This window comes from Mytilus galloprovincialis, chromosome 2, assembly GCF_965363235.1.
Source record: "Mytilus galloprovincialis chromosome 2, xbMytGall1.hap1.1, whole genome shotgun sequence".
In the NCBI taxonomy this organism is placed as follows: Eukaryota; Metazoa; Mollusca; class Bivalvia; order Mytilida; family Mytilidae; genus Mytilus; species Mytilus galloprovincialis.
The window spans coordinates 9,835,965-9,848,881 of record NC_134839.1 but is presented as its reverse complement, the minus strand read 5'-3'; the positions used below and the strand labels follow the sequence as shown (position 1 = coordinate 9,848,881).

The 12,917-nt window shown below is 30.0% G+C and overlaps 1 protein-coding gene across 4 annotated transcripts in view; it reads right to left on the bottom strand.

Annotated features, from left to right (window-relative positions):
• The window catches only part of LOC143062851 (uncharacterized), a 46,723-nt gene that overhangs the window by 13,749 nt on the left and 20,057 nt on the right, over positions 1–12,917 (bottom strand). For 3 of the 4 annotated variants that reach the window (XM_076234662.1, XM_076234660.1, XM_076234663.1), the window contains 6 exons: positions 8,163–8,201; positions 7,171–7,334; positions 6,375–6,491; positions 5,605–5,796; positions 5,229–5,304; positions 1,479–1,511 (listed from right to left, as the gene is read on the bottom strand). In XM_076234662.1, the coding sequence (XP_076090777.1) occupies positions 1,479–1,511; positions 5,229–5,304; positions 5,605–5,796; positions 6,375–6,491; positions 7,171–7,334; positions 8,163–8,201 (621 nt within the window). The remainder of the gene's footprint in view (positions 1–1,478; positions 1,512–5,228; positions 5,305–5,604; positions 5,797–6,374; positions 6,492–7,170; positions 7,335–8,162; positions 8,202–12,917) is intronic. The other variant, XM_076234661.1, reaches the window with a different exon arrangement.

The following is a 12,917-nucleotide window of genomic DNA, read 5'->3' as shown; positions in this document are numbered from 1 at the left end:
AAATTCCAATAAATCAGCTGATTAGAGATCAATAATTAGACCTTAACAGATCAATACACACCAATACACCCCATGATTGTCCTGAAGATGATCAATCTATTCTAACTGAGAGGGAAGGTGGAGTTAATGACCTTCACCCTGTAACACTAACCTATAGTTATAGTACAACCTGTTCACCCTTCATCTACAAATAGAACAATCCTGTCTATGAAAATTGTGAGTCATGCATTTTTTCAGTATAATAACTTGTTTTATATTTTCTGTTGCTATGGTAATAATGCAACAACAAAAACAAAGTGCTTTACTACAAACCAGAAAATATTTTGTCAGTTGTTTTGGTTACAAGAAATTGTTTAAAACATTACTGGATCAGGTGATATATAAAGTACCTGCTTTAGGAAATTTTGAGATCAATGCAAATTTGATACACCTAGAATATATAACATTAGCAACTCAAAATTTCATATGTAAAAGCATCATTAATTCTAGCATGTTGTATACCCTATCCTGCACACAACACAATTTAAGAACTGAGAAAACAGATAAGCTAATGTAAATCTTTTTCAGTTACAAAATCTACAAACAGTTGCAGTTTTGTAATGACTATGTTGCTCCTTTGAATTTTATTTCAACAGTGAAAAGGGATATAAAAAAAAGAAAATGTGCACACACACACACAAATAATAAAATAAGATCAATGATGAAAAGAAAATATAGATAAAGGAATCAATTAATTTTTTCATTAATAAATTGATTAATAAACACCTATGGACATGGGTTTTTTTTGTAGATAAAAGGGTCCATATTCATTACTTTACCAAATCTAAATTTGTAACAGTTAGAACCATTTAAAAAAGATTCCATGGACAAAAATTGCAAAACTGCATTTGACTATTAGAGTGAAAGTGAATATATTACTTTACAAAGTGTGTCAAAGTGTTGGTTTAAATAGAAGTTCACTATGTGTAACCATTGCCTAATTATTGACTTCTGGTTAGATGCAGAGTGACACTGTCAAATTCAATCATAGTAAAACCTATAATTATTATCTGAAACATCCTTAAATTGAAAGCTTATTGGATCTGCCAATGGTTGGTAAAAAATGTTAAAAATCTTAGACATTTAATGATAAAGGCATACCCAATAAAATATTTTATTGAAAACCTATAAATATCAAACTAAATGAGTTTTGAAGTTTTACATTTCATTGCCTTATTTTTACAGAAATTTCAGCTTGATATAATCAAAAATATTACTAAAAATCTTCACTGCTGATTTTATTCACCCCTTTTATACTCTTTGGTAGCCAGAGATATTAATGAATCAAGCAGTACTAAAACATTTTAAATAAAGAAACATATATTTTTAAACATAAATAAAATAACATTAAAAAACTTCTTATCAGATATTTAAATATGGTTTTACTATATCACTTATTGTAAAGCAGAGATTGCGTAGTCAAAATCTTGTAAACTTACTCAAAACAAACTTTACTTTTGGACGTTTTTGCACTGAAAGTTCAAAAGTTATACATTGTACAACTAATCATATAAGGTAACTAAAAAACTATGAAAATCAGAAAAGATAGAAAATTGTAATTTTTAACATTTTTCATTTCATTTTATCTAGGGGTGTGTAAAGACAGATATAAAAGAGTTTCTTATATATTTGTATAATGGGTACAACTTGAACTAAAACATAAAAATTTACTATAGAATTATGAATTTTATGGGTTTTAGTGAATTCAGGAAAAATAGTTTTTGAGTGGTTACTTGATGGTTTGTGTGAACTTTTTTAGGGGGACAGGTTGTCTAAACCAGCTGTGTAAAAACACACTCATGGCCATTTTTTTTAAAACCTTTCTGACCCTTTTTAAAGCACTGGTAGAAGGGTAGAATAGAGATAACTACAACATTGACATGATCAAAGCACCAGAAACTATTCATGTGTTAAACATTTTCTTGTCCATGTAGTCAATTTTTCGGTAAAAATAAAAACAAGTTCACATTTTATAAATTTTATGCGTCTGAGGCAAATTTCTGGATACAACTTCATCAGGAACATTCAAAATCAAATATTTGAAAGCCAAGGATGAAAATGAACAAAATCAGATGAAGTTCTAAATGATAAAAAAGTACCAAAAGATAATATCCAAATCCTTCTAAGATCAACTTTGCTTGAGGGCGTTGAATAACTTTATTGAGAGCTTTAAAAAATAAAATTTTGTTAGAAACCAAAAATTCTGAGAAAAAATTGTTTCACTAAGACTATTGATTTCTATTCCTTACTTTTTGGAATAGTTCTTAATAACATTTAAACACTTTTTGAAGAAGTTGCAGGAATATTGCATAAAAAATTAATTGTTTCTTTTGTAAAAGAAAAATACTGGAAATTCTAGCCACCTAATAAGAATTGAAATAATTTCTGGTTTAGACAGGAAAGTGCTACCAGTAATTTCTGTCTTATATAGGAAAGTGCCTTGACTTATTGCTGGTTTAAACAAGAAAGTGCTACCAGCTATTTCTGTTTTAGATATACAATGTATGAATGTGCTTCCACTTATGTCTGATTTAGACAAGAAAGTGCTACCATGCAGTAATTTTTGTTTTAGATATATGAACATGCTTCCACTTATATCTGGTTTAGACAGGAAAATGTTACCATGGGTTTGCTAGATTTTCTGGTTTATATAAGTTTCTGAATATTTTTGCTTATATAGCAATGTGCCATCCTATTACAATATGTGAAAAATACTTCACAAAAAAGGAAAGCTAAGACCACCCCCTCGAGTTATGACCTGATGACCTATTATCTAATTATTCACCCCCCCCTCAGCAATAATTACTAAGATCTTGATTAGTGTAAATTTGTTACTATCATCAATTATATTACATCATGTTACAAACAATTTACAACATGATATAGGAAATACGCAACTTAAGCTGTTATATTAGTTTTCTTGGCTTTTTGTCAAATATGTGTCTACTGTAGCAAATTCCCCATACTTGTTCATGACACAATTTCTTGATAGAAGTACATGTATTTTATTATCCCTCCCCCTTTTTTAGTCCAATTTATGAATTTTGCAACTCCTCCCTTTTCATTCATTATATACATAATCAATTTTGTGGCAATTCATCATTTTTAAAAGTTTAACATTGGAATTTTTTTTCACATTATTGGTCTCTATATCTTTACAACAGCCTTAAATCAAATTTAGTAGTTTTAAATTCCTATTTAATGGTGAAATAAGGGATATATTTTTTACAAAAGTACATTTGAAATGACAATGTGTGTGTACTCATTAGGGGACGTAACATAAACTTTATTAGGAAGAAATTTCACCCAGATTTCCTTTGTGATAACCAGTTGGTTTTTTTTTAAATATAAAATGTATAAAATAACTCAAATACTTCACATTTTGTCTGGCAAACAGAGCAGCATTTTTACATAATGGATTGACTTGGTTGATTAATATTATCAAAGGGAAATAATCCAATAAAAAATTTACAATTTGACAACATGCTAGTTTGAAAAAATATACAATGATAAGTAAATGTTCCTTTAATGTTTATGTGGAAGAATAATAACAAGAAACAAAGATAACCAGTATATTTTGTCAAATCAGCAAATCAGCAATTTAAATCAGATTTTATATGCATTAAAATTAGGTTTTCAGTGTATTTTTGCATGTTTATTTTATCTAGCATTATGTAAAAAAAATCAAATGAAATCATTTTTCTTAGTATGAATTTTCAGAACATTTTTTAATTATCTAGAATTGATAAAACCTTGAAGGCCATCTTTGATTTCATCTTGTAATCATAAATATCACTATAAATTCTATAATGCTTAATTGATTGTACATTGAACAAGTATAAAACTAATGCCATGCATAAAATGACACAGAATATAAATTTGTAAAGGTTAGACACTTAAGAATTCTAGCTGATTGCTGAAATGAAGTCAAGTTTTATATTAGGGGATGGTATATGTTTTTGATTCCATTTTAGATGCTGTTATTTATGCCATTTGACAAGGGATTAATTGCAACGTACTCAAAATACAGTAAAGAATGGCATGAAAAAATGTTACATTATACTCTAAGACAATGATTATAGAATAACTAATCAAAGAATTCAAATAGAGAAAAATATTCAAGGTGTGACTGAAAAATACATTAATTCACGAATGCATGTAATTATCAGTGTTGTTCGGTCACGACTTAAATATTTTTCCATGAATTCTTTGATTAGTTATTCTTTTTATTACATTGGCAAATGTTTTTTTTATGAAATTAACGAAGAAAATATAAGGAACTATATCTTTTTCAATGCATTCACATTTTGTTTTGATCTGACATTATTGACAACACTGCTATTGTTGTAAAATGAGGGGCGAAAGATACCAGACAGACAGTCAAACTCATAGATTGAAAATAAACTGACAACGCCAAGACTAAACAAGAATGTGTCCCTAGTATATGGATGCCCCATCTGCACTATCATTTTCTATGTTGAATGGACCGTGAAAATAGGGGGAAATCTCTAATTTGGCATTAAAATTAAAAAGATCATATTATAAGGAACATGTGTACTAAGTTTCAAGTTGATTGGACTTCAACTTCATTAAAAACTACCTCAACCAAAAACTTTAACCTGAAGAGGGACGGACGAACAGATGAACAGACGAACGAACGGATGGACAAACGAACAGACAACGGACGCACAGACCAGAAAACATAATGCCCATAAATGAGGCATAAAAATAAAAAGACAAACAGTACACAAGACACAACATAGAAGACTAAAGGCTAAGCAACACAAACCCAACCAAGAACTGGGGGTGATCTCAAGTGCTCCGGAAGGGTAAGCAGATCCTGCTCCACATGTGGTACTGGTCGTGTTGCTCATGTTATTACAAACCCAGTAAATAGTCTAATTCGGTAGGTCACATTTGTAGTAAAAAGGGAAGTGGAAGTAGTTACGACATAAGGAACATATCCAATACCATCTGTGATTATACCATAACGGTCAACCAACTCTTGGTTTAATAGCATTCTTGAGAGCAGCAACCCTCTAACCCTGCATGATGTCAGAGGTATGAAATAACCATGTTTATTTCACATGTGAAATTATTTGTTTTATTTTGATGGGAAATCAATGTAATTCATAGCAACCAATGTTATAATAATTCACATCAATGTATAAATGGTAGATAACTCTTACTGGCTGTAATCCCTCTATCTTCAAATGCTCTCACAACCTCTGCAAAAACTTCATCTACTGATTTCTCTGCCGTTATCTGCAAGAAAAGAAAATATATGAAGCTTCAGGATAACTAGCCACCATATAGGAATATAAATGCATCAAAACTTCCCACTTTTTATATATATCAGTATAACAAGTTCTGATTATCTTAACAACTGATGTAATGTTAGAGTTTTCTCCCTTTAAAAATTCTTGAAACCGGCCAGGTTACCTTTAATACTAAAAGAATATTTTTTTTGTTGTAAGATTATTCGTGAAATCACTAAAGGTATAAAGTAACTGTTAAAATTGTCCCAGAATTTGGATTTCTATATAAATACCAAAAGAAAAGTACCCTTTCCACTTTATTTTCCTTGCTGTAGTATTCAATAATAGCATTTTTGTTTTCACTGAAAGTCTTCAGTCTTTGTTTAATTGTTTCTTCGTTATCATCAACACGTCCACTTGTCTGTGCTCTTCCCAGAAGTCTAGAGGTCATTGTCTCCTCGGAAACAGTCAAATACAATAAAAAGTCACTTTCTCTAACCTAAAAAAAAGATAAGAAAGGAAAGATTGTTTGTAAACACTTATAATATACCTTTTTGTTTTTTAATTGCCACTAGCCAATATTATATCTATATTTTGCACAATTCTCTTTAGAGGGCCTTATGTGGTACAGAACTATTAAATTACCCTCAACAATTGTTCTGAAGAAGAAATGTCTTCAAAGATTACCATGTCCCAAAAGCAGTGTTTATTTTAATTATGTATATAATGATTAAAAGTATTTAATGTACTGCATAAATATAAACTATATTATTTGTTGAAAATGTACAAGTAATCAAATTTAATTTCTGCATAATATCTTCTAAGTATACTATTTCTTCTTATACTCTTCAATGTTTTTTTATAATTTGTTTACTAACTAGGCTGTTAGTTTTCTCGTTTGAATTATTTTACATTGTCATTTCAGGGCCTTTTATAGCTGACTATGCGGTATGGGCTTTGCTCATTGTTGAAGGCCTTACAGTGACCTATAGTTGTTAATTTCTGTGTTTTTTTGGTCTCTTCTGGAGAGTTGTCTCTTTGGCAATCATACCACATCTTCTTTTTCATATGTAGTACCTCATCGTCAAATCTAACTCCTTGTTCCATTTCTCTAGGATATCCATCAATGAGAAATCCTCGACTGGTTGGAGCTCTGGCAATCATATTATCCTTCAACAACGTAAGGACTGTTTCCTTTAAATGAAAACATCAAAATGTTTCAATGAAGTAAACAATCAAACATTTCTATGATTCTAGTAAACCTCCTGAAAATTGAATTTTTAAAATCTTATTTGACTTCTTTATTTATCTTTATTTGCAAAGGTTATTTGTTTCTTCAATTTCAATCTTTTTGTGGTAAGATATTGAAACACTTGAGCTTTTGGGGATCAATTATCTTTGAGTGGGCCTTTGTAGAAAACTTTAATATGCTCTGAAATTATTGATATTCCTGTTTAAAAGAATGTTCAATTGATTAAAGAAGAAAACTAAAAAAATATGATAAAAATTTGGGGGGTAAAAAAGTGCCCTTTCTAATTTTTTTTAACTTTTTTGTGAGGGAAATGTTAGTTTCTTTGCAAACGTGATCAATACACCATTATATTCATGACTTGTCAACTCAAAGCATTTCTAAAATGACCATATGGAAAAATTTGTTAAATTGTTAATTTCAATTTTGAAGACTTTGCCAACACTCATGTGAAGCTGTCTGACATTTTACCAATATAATTGTAGAACTGTTTTAGTCATTTGTATGCATAGGAGAGTGACAGTACTTTGTGCCATCTCCTATGACCTAATAAATAGGATGTAGTTAATATGGTTACTTTTATGATTGCAATATGATTTTCATATCTGAGACATAAAATCTTACCAAGGGTACCAGTTCTCCTTTCTCCATTATTTCTGTAAGTTTCTTCCCTTGTGCTGACCCTGATGCGACCTCTGCCCTAAGGAGGTCACCAGTTGAAAGATGGGTATAGCCAAATTTCTCAACAATTTTCTTACACTGAGTACCCTTGCCACTGCCAGGACCGCCTTTAAAAAAGAATTAAGTGAGTCAGATTTAAAAGCAGTTATACATGTGCAAATAATAATGTTTTGATGGTTAGGTGGATGGTTGGTGTCCCATGCATCCCCACCTCCAACCCTGACTGCCAAACATCTTTAACCCCTTCATATTTTGTGCCTGTCCCAAGTCAGGAGCCTGTAATTAGTGGTTGTCATTGGTTGGTGTATATCATTTTAGTTTTTTGTTAATTGTTTTATACATAAATCAGGCCATTAATTTTCTCCTTAGAATTCTTTGACATTTCAGTGCATTTTATAGCCTAGCTGCTATGTAGCTTGGGTTTTCTCATTGTTAAAGATCATAAATTGACCTATATATGCTAACCTCCCAACTCATTTGGTCTTTGGTGGAGAGTTGACTCATTGGTTATCATATACCTTATCTTATTATTTTTGTCAACAATAATCAAATACTACCAAGAGTGAGCTCGTCTTAGTAAAAGTCACAATTTGAATGAACCATATTTATTGAGGCAATACAAAATCATTCATATTACAACATCAACCTACTTCAATCCATGTGCCTGTTTAGACATTTGTTATGGTATTCCATGCATGCATCCTAAGTCTCATTCACTTTGAAATTTTAGGATTTTTCAATCAATCAATCAATCAATCAATCAATCTAAGTAACTTATATGTATCCACATTATCTGTCTATTAATTTTTCAGTTATCAGTTATTCTGAATACTATCTTAAACATTAATTTATGAATTAACAGATAAACAAAAATGGTGTACTGAAATTTGCTTGAAATTATTCTTCATCACAAAAGGGAAATAACTCTGACTTACCTAGAACAAAAACCACTTTGGTGCTCTTTAAAGCTTCTTCTGTAATTATAATAAGAATTATCTCCCATTACACATAAATATATACATTTTTTTCATTTTCTTAATTGTGGAGGAATACTAAAAATCTTTGCAGTTTCAAAAGTACATCAGTCTTAAATTGCCAGTGATTTATCACATAGTTATTTAAGTATTTGCAGAAAACTTGCCATGTACATGCATCAGACATCATTTTTAAGCAGTTGATTGCTAGGAAAAAGATATAGTCTTAGGTATATAAGACAACCTGAATACATTCCTTCTAAGATGGGTTACATTTGGCATTTGACTATTTTTTTGCCTTCTTCTTTAACTGAAAAATATGTAAGCTTTTGTGGATAGGGAATCAGACATATTAAATAGAACCATCTTTTACAAACATTTCATTTAGGATTGTTAAAATTGTGATTGTCTAATATGCTGGATTTCATCTATTTTATTTCTACACAAGTTTTTAGATGGTCATCTTGGTTGTCAATGAACTTAAATAAGCTTGTTCTTTGATAAAAGCAAACAATAGTAATCAAATATATTTTTTGTTTTATTTATTATACGTAAACTTCTACTAATAGTATAAATGGTGATCATCTTGTGTGAAAATAGGAAGACCTGCATTTTGCCCATATTTTACTATTAACAGTAATTTTCTACATAATAATAGGTATTTGAGGCCTTCAAACACAATTTTGAAGTTGACCACTTTACTGAAAATAACAGCTAGTTTAAATATGTTACAATCAGTTCAGTAGTTATATGAGAAAATTTTGTTAAACAAAATGACAATGGACATCCACAATGAATATCAAAAAGTAAAATCATAAAAATACTGAACTCCGAGGAAAATTTAAAACTGAAAGTGCCTAATCAAATGGCAAAATCAAAGGATAAAACACATCAAACGAATGGACAACAACTGTCATATCCCTTACTTGGTACAGGCATTTTCAAATGTAGATGCCAGAAACTCATTTCACTGCTTTGAAATTGATTAGCTTTGTGCTCAAGTTTTTGTGATGCTTAGTTTTAATCAGGTTTTTTTTTTTAGATCAGACATTCAAGCCAAGGTTCATGACTTAATTTAATTCACAATGTAGAACTAATAAAATTTTTGATATAAAACAGGAGATGAGGTATGAATTCCAATCAGACAACTTTGCACCTAAGAGCAAGTATGAGGATAAAGAGCAAAACCCATATTGCATATATGTCCTTAAAAAGCTTTCATTTTACTTTTTATAGCAGTGTTTTCTTAACCTTATTTTAAATATGACATTCATGCTTTTGAAAAACATAATTTAGTATGAAAGTCTAGATCTAATGGTTTCTATTCTCCTTTACATTCCCTTATATTGTATTGCTTTCCTTAGTATTATACTTTCTTTGTTGGTTATTTTATATCACTTTATAAATTATAATGTGAATGTCTCCATCTTTTTATAACATAGAAAGATGAGCTACCATTATATGCCCATTATGGCATATTAGCCAGGGGCCCAGTGTACATAAAAGTCTCAGACAGAAGTAATTATCGTTCAATATAATGTAAATTGAAACTTAAAATATTTATGCTGACATTTTAATTTTTCTTGAATAGTTTTATCTTTTACCTATTCTGACAGTTTATTTTTTTTTAATATTTAGTCTTTTACCAACAGAATTATAAACGGCAACTCAGATAAAAAAAAAACAAAAAATCTAAGGAAAGGTAAACATAATAGATAGAATTAATTTTCCATTAACTTTAAATTTACAGTTGGCATATATTTTAAATAAATGAGTTAAATGAGGCACAGTAAGGGGTTTTATTTATAACTGTCAACTAAGCACTGGTTATCTACAAATATTTTTGCTATACACTTTTGTTAAATAAGATTATTATTTATCAAATCCCTTTTAGGTGGATCAAATGAAAAACTTACTTCATCCAAGTCATCCAATTTTTAAAAAAAGTGACCCAATGTAACAAATCTAGAAAAAATCTGTAGAAGCCAAATATTAATGATAAAATACCCGTAGTTTCTGAGAAATAACCTCAACACAAAACTGAACAGGACTGCATGTTTGAAAATACTGTGGCAAACCATTGAATTTACCGAAGTAAATGAACAAATTATCTAAACCTCAAAGCATCAAGCTGCACTTGTTATGAGATATAAAAAATTCAAATTATGATTTTTTTTTGTTCAATCAATAAAGAAATTAAAAAAGTGAAATAATAATTCGCTTTTAGCAGCCAGTATTGTTCAATTTTGTCAAAATAAGCTAAGAAACATTGATGATAAATTATTCACTTGCAAGTGACTAATTTGACCTCATTGAATCTGTATTCATCATTGTTCATGTGAACTTCATTATAACCCCTAAGCTAAAGATGGATAAGACATTAATAGTGTGTGTAAAAGTTATTTCAAGAAAAAGAATGTCAACATTGAAAGTGAAACAATGGTAAATCATTTGATTGTCTGAATTGATCCTCAAAAAATCATTCATATACAGGTAAAAACGATGATTAACATATATCTTTAATCTATAAAATGTAATTAAACAGACCTAGAAAAAATCCAATTGCATGATTTCGCTATCTATTCATATCTATATTTATGTTTATATCTCTTATATGGTCATCAGAGGTCGTGGGTTGTCAACTCGATAGTTAATTAGATGGTGTCTAGACTAAAACACACACGAAACAAAGCTTCATATAATTGATCCCATGCCTTGTGAATTGTTTATTGTAGACATTTTATAATTTGGATAAATGATTTACAATGTTATAAATCAAATATGAGAATTTGAGTTAAATGGTGAACACGAATTTAAACACAGCTAGTGCCCCTTTAAGCATACTGAGGCACTTAAGTATGAAATGTAAGTCATGGTAACCTATTTTTGCTTAATATATCTGTATTGTACAAAAGCAGCATAACACAACACATCAGTGATGGACAAAATCAATATGAATGGTTAGGAAAGGGCAAATTTTTTAAAGCATGGCTGCTTGACCAAGACATCAATGATGAACAAAAAATATGTTCGAGGAATGGAACACTATTTTTTGTAGCCATAAAAGGAGTTGAGAATTAAAACACAAGTATAGTACCAAAGGATTTAGCTAGATTATACAGAGATTGGCATGTTTCTGAGGAAATACTTAATGATGAGCATAAGGTAAAGTTAGTCTTAAAATATGATATCTAAGACCTTAATGTTGTTTAAAGTATTGATATGGTTTTAGAGTCACTTATGCTCCTGAATCAAATGTCATTTCTCTACCTTTTGTAACTTCATTGTTAGCTCAGGTCTGACCATCAAATAAACAATCACCAGTCATTCATGCATAGAATATGGGTCAAAGTGACCCAATATTATCATTAAACATGTACACATAAGCCACAGTGACAAGATAAACTTTATGGATAATGAATATAAGCTGAACAGATATATGCATTCAAGATATCCATACTGATCATTTATATATGTCTTCCCTGTGAAGGCCTTCGACCATCATTTATATAAAGAAAGCATTATATGTAGATTTGCCTACCCAAATACGTTTATTTTAATCACAAATACATCATAGTCTGTGATTTAAATTATTCAAATGAAAAAACATTATTACATGCAGCTGCTTGATTAATGTCATGCTGGAATTATTGCATGCATATCCAGCACAGCGACATACAAGGTTAAATAAATACACTCTTTTGTGTACTAGTCTAACATACTGAATCAGTTGCTCACAAGCCCAAAGTCCTGACAAAGACCTGGTCAACCTCTACAGATAAAATGTATTTTGAATCTGTGGGTTTATCAGTCTTTTCTGTAACTGCTTAATGATCAATGTGCTGCACCTTAATGATGTGCTGTGCAGAGAAGCAACAGATACCAAGTTTGATCAAGTCATTGTTAAAACAAACTGCTTCCCACAACCCCAACAGACACTTTCATTCAGACTTTTGCCTTTAAAGTCTTGTTAATGTCTGTGTCATTTTGGTCTTTTGTGGATAGTTGTCTCATTGGCAATCATACCACATCTTTTTTTTTTATATTTTTTTAATTACTACTGTTTAATGCTTGGAGAAGCAGCAGAAACCAAGTTTCTTGGATTTAGTTTGATCTAGCCATGGATAGAACCAAAAACCTTCTATAATACAGACAACCATGCGACAACAAACACAGTTTATGGCTTCTAAAATACACAATTATTTTCTTAGTTTTATTTATAAAGTTCATGAAAGATGTCTCCATTTTAACAATAATCATATATATTCTATTTATAGAAATAAAACAATAATATTATAAAAAAAATTGCAACATAGCATATGAACAATAGAATTGACACATATATTAATTTTATACAAAGCAATATAGCCTAAAGATGATAAAAGATTGATTGTTTATAAGATTAACTTCCTTAGTAATATGATTACCTCCCTTTGAAAATGACTTGGAACATGTCCCATACATTGTAACAGACATAAACTGTTCATTAAACAAAACCATTTCACTGGAAGAAGTTCATTCTGATTTAATGTAAACAACTTTTAACAAGACAAAAATTTAAAACAATTGAGTTACTGGCTTTTATACTTGCAATAATGAAAAAGTATACACAAAGAGATGTCCATTCAAGGTCTTACAACTGTGTTCTATATATAGAAGTTTTTTATTTTCTTTTCATTGGTAATTGCAAATTACCTCAAAGAGTCTGAACAAAAG